At 38.9% G+C, this 20,745-nt stretch overlaps 1 protein-coding gene across 1 annotated transcript in view; it reads left to right on the forward strand.

The window, feature by feature from the left end:
* Window positions 1–295: 295 nt before the first annotated feature.
* Window positions 296–20,745, forward strand: part of LOC118797947 — a 35,157-nt gene continuing 14,707 nt past the window's right edge. Inside the window, exons 1-4 of the mRNA XM_036557245.1 lie at window positions 296–446; window positions 697–744; window positions 5,805–5,894; window positions 19,625–19,807. Of these exons, the coding sequence (XP_036413138.1) occupies window positions 296–446; window positions 697–744; window positions 5,805–5,894; window positions 19,625–19,807 (472 nt within the window). The remainder of the gene's footprint in view (window positions 447–696; window positions 745–5,804; window positions 5,895–19,624; window positions 19,808–20,745) is intronic.

The following is a 20,745-nucleotide window of genomic DNA, read 5'->3' on the forward strand; positions in this document are numbered from 1 at the left end:
TTCTAAAAATCAAGCTTTTCAGCTCCTCAGTCTTTTTCTGCTGTTTGTCCTTCTGCTCTCTCTGTTCCCTCTCTGCTCTTTTTAAAGACACTCACACTGCCGACAGCATCAGCTAGCTCTCATTAGGGGCAGCATGAGTGTCTGAGCTAAGAGGGGAAGAGAGCTCGTTGCTGTCACCACCCCTGCTCCCCAGCTTGGCCACTGGGATCAAATGTAAGGCATAGTCTAATGGCCTCGCTCTGGAACAGGAGGTAGGGCCCTGAGAGGCAGTGTTTGGGACTTGTGTTCCGCTTTCATGCCTCTCGTGGCTGTTGTCGTTCTCCTGCTCTCTCTCACCGCTAACATCCTCCTCCCGCTGTCCCTCACGGCCTTTGTGTGCGAGACTCGGGCACTGCCTTCCCACCCTCTCTTGCAGCTGTCATTGGTGCCTGTCGGTCGGGTGACTGGTATAGTATTTTAATCTGTAATTTCTTGAATTACATAATTAAGATAAATTACAATCACGACAGCATTTTACTGCATACTCTAAATGTTACTTCTGAGGTCTCAGATGGGCGATGGTAACTTTCACAGAAAACATATTTTTTTTCTTGTTTGTTTTGTTTTCTTGTTTGTTTTTTACTGTGAGGAGACAGTACAAACTTTTGCCCACAGCTGTACTTATGATTGTTTGTAATTCTTTTGTACTTCCTCTAGGGGTCACTGTGGTCCTGCTGATTGCCATCATCACCACTGCAAATTTAAGTAAGTAAAACCTCAAGCCATCAAAGATTGATATGTTTTTTTATACAATGTATACCTTTATTTTAGTTTCTGCAACTACAGGCATTGAAAACCTTAGAAAATTTAACTTCACAAAAATGAATTTAATATCAGATTCTGTAACAATGACCAATACAAAATTGCAGGTAATTACTATTATTATTATTATTATTATTATTATTATTATTGATAATAATAATAATAATAATAATCGTTGTCGTCATCGTCATCATCATCATCATCATCATCATCATCACAAGCATACATATTTATTTTCATTATCAACTCTTGTACAGTTATGAAAGGAATATTTCAGCATTTGCAACCTAAATCCTAAAATAAGTTTTTGGTACTTTGATAGATTTGAATTCTGAAAAACAGAAAACCTGTTGACTCAAAACATTCTTAGAAGTTGGTGGGCCATTGATTCAGTTTACACCTGATTATTAGTTTCCACAACTCTTCTCGTCCCTCAGTTCTTTAGAAATGTTTTCAGGTTGCAAAATGAGCATAAAATTATACTTGACATTAGGCCTTGACCACAACACTCTTTCAATACATTTGAATTTAGCATTTGAGTTTATGCTGACCCATTCTTGCTCATAAAGGACTAGGTCTTTCATAGATATTTCCCTTTATATACAAGTGTGATTACCTCATTACATCTTTTAAAAAGTTTTTTAGTGTGTGTGTGTGTGTTTGTGCATATATATATATATATATATATATATATATATATATATATATACACACACACACTGGGCACGTTTCTGCAAGTTTCTGCACACTTCTGCACATAACTGATGTTAACAGAATCAACAAAACATGTGAATTGACTGGTAGTTTTGAAACTTTTGCATGTGGCTAGTGTGGGTGTGTATATGTGTGTGTTTGTAAAGAAAGTTGTAAAGAAAAGGGCTGTATAGAGCCCCGACATGCAGAAAATACAAAATTTGAAAACATATTTATTAATTTAAATCTGTTTTAATTTAACATTTATACAATGAAGTTTCTGTTGAAACTATGGAATTTTGGGTATCACAACATTAAGGCATCACTTGTTCCTGCAGTAGCTAACACTGGATAAAGTACATTTACAGAATAAATGGACAGATTAACTAATACAGTGTAAACTGAGCTATTCAGGAGCCTCAGTGTCAACACAAAATAAAATAAAAAGCAAACCAAACTGTGTGCTGGAAGGAAGTTGGAAGACTGGGAGGAGATGGAAACACTATGAAAAGTAAAGGTTTAGACAAGCCCTAAGCGAGACACAAACCTCTGATTTCTGTAATGGAGGTCTGGCATAAACTCATCACACCAGCTGACAATCAAAGATAAAGGAAAAAAAAATGGACTTGAAAAGAGGTGTCAGAGAAACCCTGAAAGAAACACCTGAGGGATAGCTCTGGAACAAGCAAGAGACACTAGAGGGAAAGGAGACACAGGAGTAAACCTGAGGGGCTTTACCAAATTACCAGCCTTGCATTGAACAGCACTCTAAAAAGAAACCCAAGACTGAGCACAGAGGTTGGGGTTAGCTTCCCTTAAGTAGGGGAGGAATAAGTGCCGCGGATCGCCTCTAATCATGGCAGACAGGACTTGTGCCTCCCTCTGGTGGTCCCAGGTGACCTAGTGCTACTAATATAGTAACTAAGATTAACTAATATAATACAACCCCAATTCCAAAAAAGTTGGGACTCTGTGTAAAATGCAAATAAATGTGACTAAAAACAGAATGCGATGATTTGCAAGTGTCATAGACCCATATTTTATTCACAATAGAACATAGAACACATCAGATGTTGAAAGTGAGACATTTCTTGAAAAAGATTAACTCATTTAGAACTTGATGGCAGCAACGCATCACAAAAAGGTTTGGACAGGAGAAACAAAAGACTGGAAAAGTAAGTGATACTAATAAAAAAAGCAGCTGAGGGAGCAATTTTCAACTAACTCGCATGACTGGATATAAAAAGAACATTTTAGAGAGGCAGAGTCTCTCAGAAGCAAAGATGGGCAGAGGTTTACTAATCTACAAAAACTGCATCTACAAATGGTGGTACAATTTCAGAAAAATCCTCAACATAAAATTGCAAAGACTTTGGATATCCCACCATTTACAGTACATAATAACATCAAAAGATTCAGAGAATCTGGAGAAATCCCTGTACGCCATGGACAAGGTCGACGGTCAATATTGGATGCTCATGATCTTCAGGCCCTCAGGTGGCACTGCACTGAAAACAGGCATGATTCTGTACTGGAAATCACTGCATGGGCTTAGCAACACTTCCTCCATCTGTGAACACAGTTCCCTGTGCAATCCAAAAATGGAAGATAAAGCTGTATCATGCAAGAAGAAGCCATATGTCAAACTGATCCAGACTGCCATCTTCTCTGCCGTCAAACACTGCCGTCTTCTCTGGGCCAAAGCTCATTTAAAATGGATGGAGGCAAAATGGAAAACTGTTCTGTGGTCAGATGCATTAGTGCCTATGGCATGGGCAGCTTACACATCTGAAACGGCACTATCAATGCTAAACAGAATGTAGAGATTTTAGAAGTCAAGAGCCAAGTTAAGTCACGTAGCTTTAATTGTCGTTCTATCTATGTACAAGTACACAGTGAAGTGAAATTACATTCCTCCAGGAACAAGGTGTCACATGGAACAAAACAGACAGTACAAAGTGCAAACAACATATGCTCTCATCCAGACAACATCTCATTCAGGAAAGGCCATTATTTCAGCAAGACAATGTTAAACCACATACTGCATCCATCACAACAGCATGGCTTCGCAGAAGAAGAGTCCAAGTGCTGGACTGGTCTGCCTGCAATCCAGACCTTTCCCCAATAGAAAACATTTTGTGCATCATGAAAGGAAAAATTCAGCAAAGAAGACCCAGGATTGTTGAGCAGCTAGAATCCTACATCAGGCAAGAATGGGACAACATTCCTCTAACAAAACTCAAGAAATTGGTCTCCACACTTCCAAGATGTTTACACACTGTTGTTAAAAGAAAAGGGTATGCTACACAATGGTAGACACGGCCCTGTCCCAACTTTTTAAGATGCGTTGCTGTCATCAAGCTCTGAATGAGTTAATGTTTTTCATGAAATGGTAAAATGTCTCACTTTTCAACATCTGATATGCGTTCTATGTTCTATTTTGAATAAAATATGGGTCTATGAGATTTGTAAATCAATTGTCGCAAAAACAATCTGTTTTTATTTAATTTATTTACATTTTACACAGCATCCCAACTTTTTTGGAATTGGGGTTTATATTAAGTAATATAATAATTTGATATATAGTGATATATTGATATATAACAAAAAGTTTAACAAAGAGTAGTTTTTTGACATGTATGTATGTTTAAAATATTTCGGCATATATGCATGATATATGGATCATACATATATGTCTGCTAAGGGGGTGATCACATAAACATAATGTATCTTGGAATCTTCAATTTATGTCCTTTAGTGCCATTGTGTGGTAGTTTGCTTTAAAATAGGTTAACTGCAAGTGTTTTCTCAATGGTCAATTCAGATCATGTGACTCTTAGGATAGAGGCTAACCAGGAAAGCCAGGAGTATTTTCTTCTTGTTTGTGCCTTGGAGAGCCTTTGGTTAAAAAAAAATAAAAAAAAAAATAAAAAAAAAACAAAGAAGAGAAAAGAGAACTCAGTAAAGCACCTCAATTCTATTTCTGCTTTTGGCTTTCTCTGGATTCTATTTGTTAGCTGTCTGTCGTTGTGCATAGAGAGAATGCACATTAGGGACAGAATAGTAAAAATCATCCTCACAGTGGGCACAAATCAAGGTTTCACGCCTTCCTTCGGCTCTGAGGTCTCCTTGGACACTTCCCAGAATCCTCTAGGGGATCACGTGACTCACGTGACTCCTGACCCTTCCTCATGCTCCAATCAGCGCTCTCAGTCTCCAGAATACTTATGTGTTTCACCTGTTGTCATTAGTTAGTGTTAGTATAAAGCCCAGGTATTTAGACTTAGTTGTTGCGGGGTATTGCTTCTTTCTACAGAGGTACTGAGCATTTTTTTCCTTCCATTGTTTGTATTCCTGGTTCTGACTCATTCTTCCTGTTTTTCGACATTGCCTTCTTGCCTGATCCCTTTTGGACTGTTTGCCTGGTTATGTTTGTGCTTTTATTCCTGTCCTTTTTGAATGTGACCCTTGCCTGTTTTCTGAAAAGGCCTGTTTTCCCAAACCAGAGCATCTAATGCTCTATTTCCAGTCAGTAAACTGGACAAATTTGATGGTAACCCCAATAAATGTCGAGGCTTTTTGCTACAATGCTCTATCTTTTTTTTATTTTTCACCTGTAAGCTCACATCAAGCTAAGATCTTGTTCCTGGTCTCTTGTTTATCAGATAGAGCCTTAGAATGGGCCACAGCCATATTCACAATATGTCTTATGCTCAATTTTTTGAAGGAATTCAGAACTGTTTTTGATCATCTTTATGAAGGAAAGATAAACGGAAAATTACTAACCAAATTACGTCAGGGTAACCACTCAGTAGTAGACTATGCTTTGGAATTCTGCACACCTGCTGCTAGCAGTGGATGGAATGAGGTGGCTCTCCTTGTCATGTTTCACCAGGGACTAAACTCAGATATTCTAACTGAACTGGCTTGTAAGGACAATGATCCAATGTTGAATCATTTTGTAACCCTATCCATTCACCTAGATCAGTTGATTAACAGGCGTAGAAAACATAAGGCTGATCGCAGAGAATGATAGGGGTTAGTACCCCATCTGTTCCTAACCTTACAGATAACCCAACTCTTCCCAAGCCCCAAGTTTATCCCCTCACTCAAGAAGAGGAACGATCTATGGACACCTATATCCAAGAAGCCCTTGATCAGGGATCCATTAGGTCTTCCACTTCTCCTACTGCCTCTGCATTCTTTATTTGTTAAGAAAAAGGATAGAGTTCTCCACCCATGTATTGACTATAAGGGTTTAAACCAGATCACAAAAACTTACCCATATCCTCTTCCCCTTGTCCCTGTAGCTTTGGAACAATTGAAAGGTGCCAAGTACTTCACTAAATTAGATTTGAAAAGCACCTACAACCTGATCAGAATCAAGGAAGAAGATGAGTGTAAGACCACATTTTGACCACGAGGGGTTCACTATGAATATTTAGTCATGCCTTTCGGACTCTGTAACGCCCCTTCAGTCTTTCAAGCTTTCGTTAATGACATGCTCAGAAGCATGCTGGGCAAATACACCATTGCATACATTGACGACATTCTGATGTATTTCCCTGACTTAGAATCCCATGTTCAACATGTCTGTATTGTCCTAAAAAGGCTCCTCAAAAATAACTGGTTTGTCAAAGGAGAGAAATGCGAATTTCACTTTCAATCGGTTTTGTTTTTGGGTTATGTTATCAGTTCCAGCGGGGGTTATCATCATTTCATTTGAGTGTTTAGCAGTATTCCCGCTCCCCTTACTACACTAGTCAAAGGAAACCCGAAAAAAAAACTTAGTTGGACCACAAAGGCTGAGAATGCTTTTAGAGACCTTAAAGAAGCATTCACTACAGCGCCAATATTAAAGCACCCTGACCAACTATAGCCCTTTGTTGTAGAAGTAGATGCTTCTGAGACTGGGATAGAAGCAGGTCTCTCCCAACATTCTGGCAATCCTCCAAAATTGCACCTTCTACTCCAACAAACTGACACCTACCAAAAGGACTTATGGTATAGGAGATCGTAAGCTACTGGCTGTTAAACTCACACTAGAAGAATGGCAACACTGGCTGGAGGGAGCTAATCACCCATTTACCGTATTAACTGATCATAAGAACCTTGAATATTTACGCCTCTTGTCGAGGTTCAAGTTTAGTATTACATATTGTCCTATTTCTAAAAACACAAAAGCAGATGCCCTGTCCCTGAAAGGGCCTATTCTGCTATTACTGCGGGTCATCTTAGGGAGACACTGACACAACAACTACGTGCACACAGTGTAAAATTCCCAAGACCTTACCTGCTGGAAAACTTGTCCCCTTACCAATTCCCGTCTGACCATGGTCACATTTAGCTGTGGGTTTTGTCACTGACTTACCTACCTTACAGGGATTCACTACCATCCTTACCATCATCAGTAGTGTCAGATTTATTCCAGTCCCTTCAATTCCCACAGCTTTCCAGATAGTGAAAGCCTTGTTTAATCAGGTTTTTCATTCCAGTGGACATTCTATCAGACAGGGTCCCCAATTTACCTCCCAAGTCTGGTCTGCATTCTTCGAACATGTAGGAGTCTCCATAAGTCTGACATCCGGATATCGCCCTCAGTCTAATGGACAATGCAAACGCATGAATCAAGAATTAGGAAAATTTCTCCAAATGTTCTATCATAACAACCCGACTGACGGTCTAGATTTCTCCTCTGGGCAGAAATAGCACAAAACTCACTTACCCCTTTTCAAAGTGTTCTCGGTTATCAGCCTTCAATAGCACCATGGACAAGTGTGAGCATGGATGCACCAGCGGTTGATGATTGGATGCTGCGGAGTGAGAGGGTCTGAGAGGAGACACATCAGAGGATAGAGGCCCATTTATTGGTGGGAGGTACTGTCATGCCTTCCTTTGGCTCTGAGGTCTCCTTGGTCTCCATTCCCAGAATGTGGGATCACATGACTAACGTGACTCCTGACCCTGCCTCACACCTTCAATCAGCACTCTCAGTCTCCAGAATTCTGAAGTTTCACTTGTTGTCATTTATTTAGTGTTAGGAGAAAGCCCAGGCTTTTAGACTTAGTTGTTGTGAGGTATTGCTTCTTTCTACAGAGCTACTGAGTGTTTGTCTTTCCATTGTTTGTATTCCTGGTTCTGACTTATTCTTCCTGTTTTTCGACATTGCCCTCCTGCTTGACCCCTTTTGGACTGTTTGCTTGGTTATGTTTGTGTTTTTGTATCTCCTGTCTTTTTTGGATGTGACCCATGCCTGTTTTCTAATGATGATTTTGGATTGCGATTTCAACAGTAAAGCCTCTCATTCTCTTTTTACCCACAAGTGTCCAAGTTATTCTGTCGCGTTACACAAGGAAAGCAAGCTTGAGCAAGCTCATTTATTCATTCGTCATCATGCTTCATTCGCTGAGACAATGTATTTGCAATACATGATGGCAGAGAAAACACTTAAGGGTGCAGAGGTGATAGAGCAAAGCCAAGCATTAAAAACGAGATTCATAGCTTCCATTACAAGAAGCGGATCAAAAAGCTGCTCATCTATCATAGCTGCAGCCAAGGTTCATGCTAAACTGGAGTCTGCCTAAGCTGGTGCTGTATATCTCAAGAAGGAATATGAAGTCATGACTGAAAAAGGCTCAATTGAAAGTGACAGAGGTACAGATGGAAGTGACTCTAGCATCTAGTCATTGTTCATAAACAACATAGAAGTTTACATCTATTAGCTAGCAAGCAGCTAGACTTCCCGTCAAAATGGTTGCAAGAACAGTCTGCACATCATATAAGGAGGATTCAAGCCATGCACATAGGCACATAGGTTCACAAGGTACAGGAATGACAGAATGTATCCAATAACACACTCTATCTCCAGATACTTGACGTGGTTTGGGTCAAAATATGAGGCATTTGTTCTTATTGCACTCATGTACTTGAGAGTGGAAGCCCTTCCTTTTTTATTCTATGTCCTAATCAATTCCAAATTAAGGAGAAGTTAGGCAACAAACTACCCCCTGAAGTTTCTTTAAACTGTGACGACCTTTGCACCACTTTTGAATGGTCACAAAGTGATGACAACATTGGACTATCTATCAAAGATAGACTCTTTCTAGACATCATGGACAGATAGATGTTTATGGATGATAGTAAAAGTTGGGTGGCACCACTCCCACTCAAGATGCCATGCCAGGGGTTCCCTAGTAATAGAGACCCGGCCTTAATATGCTTAACCTCTCTTCTATGCCCATTGGAGAAGAAGCCAGAGATGAAGACTCAATTTTTCATCTTCATGGAGAACATCTTTGATTGCAATCATGCTGAGGTAGCCCCTCCTCTACTAGAAGGCCAGTAGTGTTGGTACTTAGCTATTTTTCAGGTGTCCAATCCATCAGAAGCCAGGTCAGATCAGAGTCATCTTCAACTCCAGAGCACAAAAACAAGGCATCTCTCTGAATGATGTTCTTTCAACTGGACCAGACTTGAGCAAGAGTACCTGGGGTTCTACTACATTTTCAGTGGGAACTAGTAGTTGTCACTATGGACATCAAGCAAATGTTCCACAGTTTCATTGTAAGAGCAGACAACAGAGATTTTCTTCATTTTCTCTGGTTCAGGAACAATGACACCAGCAAGGAGATCACCGAACACCGTATGGGGCGTACACATGTTCGGGATCAGTCCATATTTATGGAATGGCTATTTATGGACACACAGCTGCTCATGGTGAAAGAGAGTATGGTTTGGATACCATGTATTTTGTGGAAAGAGTTTTTGATGACAGACTTCTGTCAGTGCCCACAGCTGCTATTGATGTGTTAGCGTGAATGCAGATGTTAGCCAACTCGAATATGAGGCTTTAAAAGTTCTATCAGCAAAGAAGTAATGGAAGCATTCCCCACAGAAGGCTGTGTGAAAGGACTCAAGGATCTTAACATGGAAGAATTCACCTTCCATGTGGCTGACACTAGGAAGTCCTTTGCACACTGAGGGATGCTTGTCTCTTTGACCCACTCGGGTTGACCACACCTGTCACCATCCAAGGAAAGTTCCTGTCATGAAAATTGTCAAGTGGGGCTCTAGATTGGGATTCTCCCCTTCCTGATGATAAGAAAGAAGAATTGAACACTTGGAGAAAATCGCTGCACAAGCTTGAGGACTTAAAGATTCGCAGACCATATTTGTCACCACTCTTTCTACAACTCTAAGGAAGGAACTTCATGTCTTCTCAAAAGCTTCTGTCAAAGCAATTGCAGCAGTAGCATACATTTGTGTTATTGCATGTCACACTGGATTTGTCCTTAATAAGGCAGTGCCAGTTCCACAAGTTGCTCATTTCATTCCCAGACTGGAACTGGGAGCTATAGTTCTAGCTGCAGAGATGGTCACAAGTGAACTAGATGTTACCCAAGATACCACAGAATTCTACATGGACTGCTAAGTTGTATATCTATAACCAGACAAGACATTAGTGTACATTAGCAATAGAACGCAGCATTTTCAAAAGGTATCTAGCAGAATGTAATGGCATTATGTCTCTACAAGGCACAATTCCATAGACAACGCCACCTGCTCTGTACCAGCAGCCCTGTTGTGCACCACCACATGGCTTACTGGAACATGTTTCTTGTCACAAGCTGAAGAAGAACCATCTCTAAAAGAGGAGATATTTGACTTTATTGATCCAGACACAGACAAGGAAGTTTGTTCTCTCATCACTACTCTATCTACCAAGAATTCTCATCTTGGATCTCAATGCTTTGAATGATTCTCTTCATGGAGATCATTACTGCGAGCCATCACTTCTCTCATACACATTTTCCAGTTATACAAGGCAACGGAGGATCAAGACAGAACCTGCAGATTGTGGCACCACTGCACAGTAGAGGAACTGTCACAAGCAGAAGCAGTCATAATCAAGACTGTGCAGCGGGAAGCATACAAAGAGGTGCTTGCCCGCATTACCAATGAAAAAGACATGTCAAGGGACAGTGCTCTGAGAAAATTAAACTCTTATTGGGATGATAAAGCCTTCTCAGGATAGGAAGTTGACTTAAACTCATCATCATGCACTTCGAAGAGAAGTGTCCCATGATCGTTCCAGGGTGCAATCATGCAGCAAAATTTCTTGTGGAACACTACCACAATTGAGTCAAACATCAGGGTCGTGTATTCATGGAAGTTGAACAGAAAATGGCGGACTGAACTGCCTGAGCACCAAGCCACCATTCATGTTCATTGAACTGGATGTGTTTGGTATCTTGGATGGTGGTCACAAGACATACGCGAGGAGGACAAGATGTAAAGAAGAGATGGGTTGTTCACTTGCTTGAGCACTCGTGCTATACACATTGACTTGATTGTATGGATTCACCCACCTTTATAAACACCTGGAGAAGTTTCTTCACTCTGCGGGGCCCTGCTAAGCAGATCTGCTTGGACTGTGGGACTAACTTCATAGGGGCTTGTAAGATCAGATTTACGCATGGGTCTTTAATCCACCTCACGTGTCCCACATGGGAGGTGCCTGGCAGCAGATGATCGGTACGTGTCTGGTGACACCAGACTCCATACTGCAGCAGATCAGTCCTTCTCACTTGATGCACGTGTTGTCCACCTTGATGGCAAAGGACATAGGAAATATCAATTCAAGACCGTTTTACCCCGTCTTGAGTCAGAATCACCTTTCTTGTTGACTCCAGCTATGCTTATTACTCAAAAGGCCTGCACCCCCTCCAGGTGATTTTAAGGAATCCGTCATCCATAGACAAAAATGGAGACAGGTGCAGCATGACAGATCCAGGAGTGTCATGGTACATATACTGTTGCCTTTAATTTAAGTGGAGGTGTGTAGCGGGAATGCTCATTAGGAACATAACTGGACCATGCATATATGCCTGATAGAACAAATGAACAAATATGCATAATACATTTGTAATCAAAATTATTCAACCCTAAGTGCAAATTAGGTTTATTAGCAAAAGTTGCAAACTTTTGTCTGTTTGCAATAAACGGCTCAACACTACTAATATAACATTTTTTTTCTAATTTAACACAAAATGCCATTTTTAATGACTTCTGCAGTCTCAGCAATTAGTAGAGCACCCTTTTACTGTTATGACTTGCTACAGATGTGAAGCATAGCCGTACACCAGCTTCTCGCAGCTTTCCTAGGGAATCTTAGCCCATTTCTCATGGGCAATGGCTTCCAGTTCACTAAGATTCTTGGGGTTGAGTGCTGCCACCGCCTTCTTCAAATCCCACCATAAATTTTCTAATGGGGTTCAAGAAGGCGACTGTGACAGCCACTCCAGAATCTTCCAGGACTTCCTCTGAAACCAAGCCTTGGTGGACTTTGAGGTACAGTTGGGGTCATTGTCCTGTAAGAAGATCCACCAATGCCCAAGCTGGAGCTTCCTCACAGAAAGCATGATGTTTTCTCCTAGGAGCATCACAGAGCCACTGCTAACCTTCGCTGTAGGTAGGGTGTTCTTTTCAGCGTGTACTTTATTCTTCCTCCTCCAGATATAGTGCTGATCCACAGGCCCACAAAGTTCCAGTTTTGTTTCATCGCTCCACAGAACAGAATACCAAAACTTCTGTGGATAATTTAAATGATTTTCAGGATATTGGAACAGACTTTTCTTGTGCTTTTGGGTCAGTAGAGTTGTATTTCTTGGACCTTCAGCAGGACCTTTAGCATCCACCTCTGTTTTCTGCAGGGCTCTGGACTATGACCAAAATGGTTGCATATGCGACCATTTTTTCAGAATGCACTAGTTAAAATTTCATGTGGTCGTATTAATGTGAGTGTATGATCATCATTAGCCTGTTTGGGTGGTCGACCGGCATGGGTACTCTGTTAGCCATTGTGGTTGAAAGTAATACTTTTTTTTTCATCAATGCCTCAGTCAGTCTCTCCCTACCTGCACTTTCTCCCAGCCTGCACTTTCATCATCAGCTACATACAAGCTCACAGCACACTGATGATGAAACATGTGAAATAATCCAGTTAGTAATCCACTTACCATGTTCCAAAGATGAAGCAGTCTGTAACTGATTATTTTAAAAACAAAATGAGAAAGGTGGAGGCTGGCTTTTATGTCTTAAATGTATTGACAAGACATGCTTTTTTAAATAAATTATATAATTTATGGTCGTCATCAAATGAAAAACTAATTGAACAGTCTATGCTACACAGGCTTTTTTCAGAAAGTATAGGCTTGAAGCAATGGCCCAATCACAAGCTAGAAAACTGCTGAGGGTAAACAAATGCATGTGCTTTTAATTTGATCCTCTTTATTTTTTGTGTAGAAAAATAGATGACACAAGACAAATTGTGTGCACTTTGTTGTGCTTTGTTGCGATCAGTGTGATTTCAGAGTGAGAGAGAACACTGATGCCGTGACTCTATAAAAGGTGGCTCCATGCTTTGATCAAAATCATGTCGCTCCACTCCCACTCACGCACTGCTCATATAGACTGGTGGAGTGGGAGAACCAACAACAGGTCCCAACTTAGACACCACTGATGATGAGCCCGGCTGCAGGGAGAGTGCAGGTGTAGGCAAGGAAACACTGAGACAAACTATAAAACAGAGTAAAAACACAGAGTACATGTAAAAACATACATGCTGCTATGCTTTGCTTTTATTTGACAACATTTTTGTTATTTGTTTTAATCATATAACAGAATATGACCTATTTTGTTAGCCACTGCTGCACTGTGGCAGCGAAACAATGTTCAGATTATTATTTTTTATTTATTTTTTTTCACAAATATCAAGCCCTGTTCTGTCATATATTGTTAAATATGTGTTACACATATATGTTTGTGGATGTTGAAATATGACTGGAAAATATGTCCCATATTTGAGAATGGCAATTTCAAATATGTTAGTACATATGTCATTTATAGTGAGTTAGTCCCATATTGTTACGTAAATGTGTCTGTGGGTCCGTGTGGGTGTTATGTGTATGTGTGTGTGGTTCCATGTGGGTGTTATGTATGCACGTGTGTGGGTCCGTGTGGGTGTTATGTATATGTGTGTGTGGTTCCGTGGGAGTTAAAGAATCTGATGGCTTGTGGAAAGAAACTGCTGCACATTCTGGCTGTGAGGGTCTGAATGCTGTGATACCTTCTTCCAGATGGCAAAAGAGAGAACAGTTCATGTGAGGGGTCTGTGGGGTCAGTCACAATACTCGTGGCTTTTCAAATGCAGTGTGTGGTGTAAATGTCCATGATGGAGGGGAGAAGGACCCTGATGATCTTTTCAGCTGTCCTCACTATTCGCTGGAGGGTTCCCAAACCAGGCAGTAATGCAGATGCTCAGGATGCTCTCTATAGTGTCTCTGTAGAAGGTGGTAAGGATGGTGGGTGGGAGATGAACTTGCCTTAATATCCACAGGAAATAGATGCTGAGCTTTCTTGGTTATGAATCTAAAGTACTGTGAGTTCTGCCATTATTTCTGTCTTGGCAGAGATAGACTAAAGGACCATATCTGACTGTAGAGAAAATGTGGTTATTTCAGATGGAAACTTAAGCTGCTGGTTAAGGTCAACCCTCATCTGTTCGCTTGTGGGTTTCAGTGTGGACCACTCCCTCCGCTTAATGATTTCTGTTTCAGTTTCTTGCCTGATGATCTGCGGTTGTGAGAATGATGGGCTGGTTCCATTAGCTTCAAGCCTTCATTCCTCCAACACCTCTGCCAGTTTTCAGAGCACTTGGTCATGGAGCCACCTGTACCAGCCCTGGGTCAAAGCTGATGTGCAGCCAGTAAGAATATGCTGCAAGTTGGGATTTTGGGCATCACAGAGACTGCAGTTTGTTTCCGAGCCATACCAGAGATGTACATTCTGGGGGTTTGGAAGGATGTTATATGTGGACATGATGCAGAAGCTCAGTCTTGCCTGTGGGATATTCCACATGTCAGCCCAGGTTATGGCCATGCTGGTGACTGCCTCCCAGATTGTCCACCTTCCTTGTTGCTGTTGGCTCACAGCTCTGCTTTTTAATGTTTTGTCCTCCATTCTGATGACCTTGGAAACCAGCAGCTCTCTTCTTTCTTTCTTTGTGGCTTTGGACCACATCTTGGGGGCTGGTCCCCACCCCAGCCCTGCCTTGCCCAGCAGCAACCACCCAACTATCACCTGATGTTGTATGTGGCTAATAGCTTGGTCAACAGCCCTCCATTTGCACCCTATTTGGACTGATGCCTTGGCTTGTTGCACAACTTGATCGGTTGAATCTCACAGCTTAAACAAGAGTCTCACCTTTTCGAGCTTGTAGCCTAGGTTAAGCAACTGTGGACAGTGGTAGCTGGAGTATGAAATACGAAAATAAAAAAGTATACAATATTAAGAGCTCTTATTTTGATAGCAGTGGAATATGTGCTTAAATGGAGTAGTAAAATTTGTTTGTTCAGTGTGTGCACACTATGCTGTGAGATTCTCTTTAATGTCCATCCGCGCTCTTTATCATAAACAGGGCACTGTCAGACATTTTTTTGAATGTCTGGCTGTGCTTTTTATCACAGGCCACTACTAAAGATTCTCCTTAAGGTCCCTATAATATAGTACTTAATCTTAGTTTTATTTAAATTTATAATTCATTAACGTCTTTTTATAAAAAGTTAAAGATTGAAATCATAGATGTGGCACATGAGTTAAACTGTTATTTTGATCCAAAATATTGTAAGTTACATTAAATTGTCACACATTATAAAATTTTTATATGTAAAATTGTTTTTATGCCTCATGTTAAAATCATCTAAAAATCTACTGCCAGAACCTAAAAGTGTCTGTAGTTGTAAGAACAAGTATAAATTTAATGAAACATTTTTCAACTACAATGCAAACTAAATGGTTTAATGGTGAAATCACAGTAAACAGAATCTGATTTGTTTATTAGCTGCAAAAGCAGATCAGATGTACGAGTCAACTGTCTGCAGTTATTCATCACTAAATACTTGTTGAGTAATAATGATCTTGTTCAACAGTATTGAATCACCAATATGGAAAAACTTGAAATTTATTTACTGTAGATGCATATTTTATCAGTTTCAGTTAAAGCCACTGTTAATGATCCCTGCAATAACTACACTGCTCTGGATCAACCCTGGAGAGCTACTAATGCAACTAGACTGAAGATCTGTGACAAAAACATCAACTGGAATGGCTGGTATCGGCTGCTGTATAACGGGATGAGTGTCCGTATGCCAGAGAGCTGTGTTAATCCGTCCAGATGTGGTAGTGATATCACTCTGTGGCTGAATGGATCTCACCCTCAGATAAAGGATGGAATAGTCACTCGTGGAGTCTGTGGGAAGTCAGGAAGTGTCTGCTGTTACTACAGATCCACCCCAATTCGAGTCAAAGCATGTCCAGGAAACTACTATGTCTATGAGTTTGTCAGACCAGATTTCTGCAATGCAACTTACTGTGCAGGTACTCTGTTGGTTTTATCAATTTTGTCTTGCATTTTTTTAAGAATATGTAATGATTATAAGGCTCCTATGATTGTTTTAATAAGTTTAATATGTTTAATGTGTTTATTTATTCATCAGATGTGACCACCATCAAGCTGACCATCACCCCAATGACTACATCCAGCACTGCATTGTCAAGTATAAACACTATTAGGTTTCCTTTATATATCTTTATATAATTGTTTTGCCAATTTTGTACAGTATTAGGCCAATGGTTAATACACCTCAGTTGTAACTGGTCAGTCAGTCCAGTAGTAGTGGGAAAATACATTTCAGCAGATAATCATTTCAAAGATAATCACATACATAAAATAAACGGTAACACTTTCTATGAATGTCACCTTTGTAAGCATCTATAAACACATTCATAACATGTTATAATGCATTCATAACACATTATAAACATAGCTATAAATATTTATAAAAATGCATTATACATTATAGCCATGTTTATTATACATTATGAATTAATATAATACATTATAAGTACTGATCATAACAAATTATAAGAGCTCATAAGTCGTATTTGTCCACTCTAAGTAAAGTGAAGCGTACTGTACTAAAGCCTCCTCCAGTGTTCAGAGTGAGGCTTCAAGTTGAAGTATTTACTGAAGGATTTACTGAAACACTAAAACATACACAATAAAGCTCATTACAGGCTACAAATGTCAGAGTTTAAACTAGTGCTGCCATCAGTGTTTTACCCAATGTGGGACTGACTTCTTTGCCACTGACATAATTATTATTTGCCACTAACATGTTATTAACACTATTTAAAATGCATTATATTAACAATTCATAATGTATAATAAACATAGCTATAAAGTGTAATTCAGTGTAATTCTTTTTTGTAAATATTTTTAACCACATTTATAATGCCTTATGAATACATATTAACATGTGATAAATGTGTTTATAGATGCTTACAAATGCGACATTCATAGAAAGTGTTACCAAATAAACTGTCAAACTCACATTACATGTACGAGTTTTGCTTTTTTTTCTAAAACCAATTATATTTTGTCGGGGGCCAAAATGATTATACACATTTACCTGGAAGAGCACCTGGGTCTGCTGTGATGCAGATAATATACCATAATTCTGTTTTGTTATAGCACATTATAACATTAATGCTTACAATGTTCTCATGAACCGATATTATAATGCATTATGAAACCCGACATTGTACAGTTGTATACTCTTATTTTATAAATTGTTATGCATGTAACTATAACTACTTATAAACAATTATACAAACTTATATCAGGCATTAAGTATTATGTACGTCATATAAGAAGTTATGAATAGATTTATAGCGCATTATGAATACAGGATTAGTAGAAAATCTAGTTTGGTATTTATCACATTTGAGTAGGACAGCAGCCATTTTCTACCTACTGTTAATGTTCTTACCTGATTGCAATGTGAACTTGAAACAACCAAAAACAATATCAAAATAAGTAAGACAGATAAATGGATACTGAGTAAAACTAAAAAACGTTGTACATTTAAATAAATACTGTGTCTTAATAATTCAACAGTAATGTGATTATTATCAGATTTCAGCAGTCATCTGATTATTCAAGTGTTCATATAAACAGCATATTCTGATGTCTTAGATCATATAGAGGCTGTTAATTGATTTTAAGAAAAGCACCTTTGGAGTGATGCTGACCAAACTATGCTTCATCTTCTACAAGATTTATATCTTTATTAGCTGGTAAAGACTGGGACACAAAATTTTGCGTATGACTTTTAGTCTACATACACCAAGACTTTTACCCAGTGTGTCACCTAACAGTCATTAAAACAAACTAAATTGCATCATACAGCAGCATAACATAAATACTGATGCTTAAGCTTTTTATTATAACTATTTATAAACATATTTTGACTGTCAGTATTTGAATGTTGATCTGCAGTTTTTCTCTGGGTATGTTGTAGAAGTTCCTCATAGATGTACATTTGATTCTAACGACTCTTTTTCCACAGTAGGTTCTCCGAAAAACAACACATCTGACCCCTGCAGTGTCTACAGTGATCTGAAACATGACTGGAGAAAAATGGACAGATTGGATTTTAGTTTGAACTTCAGTTATTTTGATGACAGTCTTGTTGAATGGAATGGCTGGTATCGCCTGTATCTTCAGGGAAAAAGTGCTCAGATTCCTGAATTTGATTGGTGTTGGAGTTCTATGACCTGTGGTGGTTACACTGCACTTTTCCTTAAAGGATCTCATCCACGTCCAGAAGACGGCATTGTTACCCGAGAAATCTATGGATACCATGGCTCTGTGAATGATCTCAGTCAATGTAATTCTTACAGATCAAACTCAATCCAAGTCAAAGCCTGCCCAGGAAATTACTATGTCTACAGACTCGTCAAGCCACCTGTATCAATTCCATTACCCACATACTGTGCAGGTAAAGTCTACTGTTTCCTGTATAAGGCCTGTTTCTTTAACTTTGGTGGAAACAACGCTGGAAAATAAGATCTATTCAGAAAGTCATCGTGGCTGTGTTTTAGCGCACTAGTGTCTTTTTAGTGCTTTGGTATTTTCGCTGGTGTCTTCAGTAAGTCAATATCAGCATATCAAAATAAGGCCATACATATAAAACACTCACTCCAAGAAAAACTCTTTTTAAGGAATTGTTTGATAAAGATGCTTTAACCTTTTACTAAAGAAACAAACTTTCTTTATCAGATAATTTTATTGAAACTGGAAAAAAGTCCCCAAAATTTATCAAATTTTAAAATTTATCTTTTTAACGTAGCAAATATATTTTAGCATGTAAGACTTAAATTTTCATTGGTAAGAATTTTAGCATTTTTCCAGTTCATTATTATTGCAATGAATGTTCTATTAACATGATATACAGTTTAACATGTGCATTATTACAATTAAATATTAAATTGACATTTTAAAATTCTAATTACAATGGCCAACCATTTTAGTCCTATTTATTCAAATTCAATTTGCACGTCAAAATTAAGATTCTACCATTTCATTCTGTAAATCTTCCTCATATTTTAACTTCTACAAAAACTAGTGATTCCTTCTCATGTTCATTCATTTGTATTGAAGCATCATGCATTATTCATTACAGATAATTATGATAACAGTTCATGATTTATTAATGCATAGTTAATAGGTTACTAATGAACTGTATTGTAAAGTGTTACTGAATTTTGTAACCTATTTCCATCTTTGTATGTGATCAAAGCTTGGAATTGTAAGTGTGGGACATGAATAGAACTGATATTTTGGTCCAAAATATGCTTAGAAAGTTACACTAACTCATTACATATAGCAATAATTTGGTACATAAAAATGTGTTTTCATGCATCATCTTAAAAATGTGAACACATCTAAAAATCTACAGCCAGGATATAAAGGTGTCTGTTTTGTAGAAACACCCCTAAATTTAATAAAACATTTATTCAACTGCAAAGCAGACAAAAACAAGGTATAACAGTCTCATTTGTTTGTTAGTTGCAAAAACACATCAGGTGTATGATTCAAAGGTCTGCAGTTATTCATCTCTAAATACTGATTGAGTAGTGATGATCTTGTGCAGCTCAACAGAACTGCATCAAGCGTGTGGAAAAACTTTGTATTGATTCATTGCTGATGCATTTTTATTGGTTTCAGTAACAACTACATCGAATGATCCCTGCAACAAGTACACTCCTCTGGATCAACCCTGGAGAGCTACTAATACAACCGGACTGAACATCTGTGACAACTACTTCAACTGGAACGGCTGGTATCGGCTGCTGTATTATGGCATGAGTGTCCGTATGCCAGACAGCTATGTTAATCAGTCCAGATGTGGTACTGATATCACTCTGTGGCTGAATGGATCACATCCTCAAATGAAGAATGGAATTGTCACTCGTGGGGTCTGTGGGAATTCAGGAACTGACTGCTGTTACTACAGATTCATCCCAATTCGAGTCAAAGCATGTCCAGGAAACTACTATGTCTATGAGTTTGTCAGGCCATACTTCTGCACTGCAGCTTACTGTGCAGGTACTCTGCTGGTTTTATCAATTTCGCCTTGTATTTTTTTAAGAATGTTTAATTATTATTATGCTTTCATGATTGTTTTAATAAGTTGAATATGTTTTTTCATCAGATATAAACACCATCACTCCGACCATCGCCCCAGTGACTACATCCAGCACTGCACTGTCAGCTATAAACACTAGTAGGTTTCCAATAGATATATTTATATGATTTTTATGCCTGTTTTGTACATTATTAGGCCAATGGTGAATACACCTCTGTTGTCACTGGTCAGTCAGTCCACTAGAAGTGGGAAAATACATTTCAGCAACATGATGTATTCATTTTTACCTCTCACCTCTTTCTTTGTTATCTGTTATTGCTATACAACATGACAACACTTATAAGTGCTTTTTACATGCTTTGAGTGAAGTGAGATAATCATGTGCAAAATGTCTAATGTGGGGAATTTCCCTGCACACTTCACACCACTTACGTGTTTGTCTTACACACTAAGCATCAGATTAGTGTGTAACAGCTGACAGTCAGTGTAGCCAGCTAGCGTAGCATTACAGTTTCCAGTTAGCTAAAAACAATCAATTTCACACTACATGTAAAAGTTTTTTAAAAACTAATTGTTTTTCGTTGGAAATAGATTATACACATGATTGTACACATGTTTATCTGGGAGTGCACCTGGGTCTGCTGTGATTGTTATAGCCTCTGTTAGAAATTCAGCAGGAAGAGTCAGGAGACTGGAGCTT

This window comes from Colossoma macropomum, unplaced genomic scaffold (genome assembly GCF_904425465.1).
Source record: "Colossoma macropomum unplaced genomic scaffold, Colossoma_macropomum, whole genome shotgun sequence".
NCBI lineage: Eukaryota > Metazoa > Chordata > Actinopteri > Characiformes > Serrasalmidae > Colossoma > Colossoma macropomum.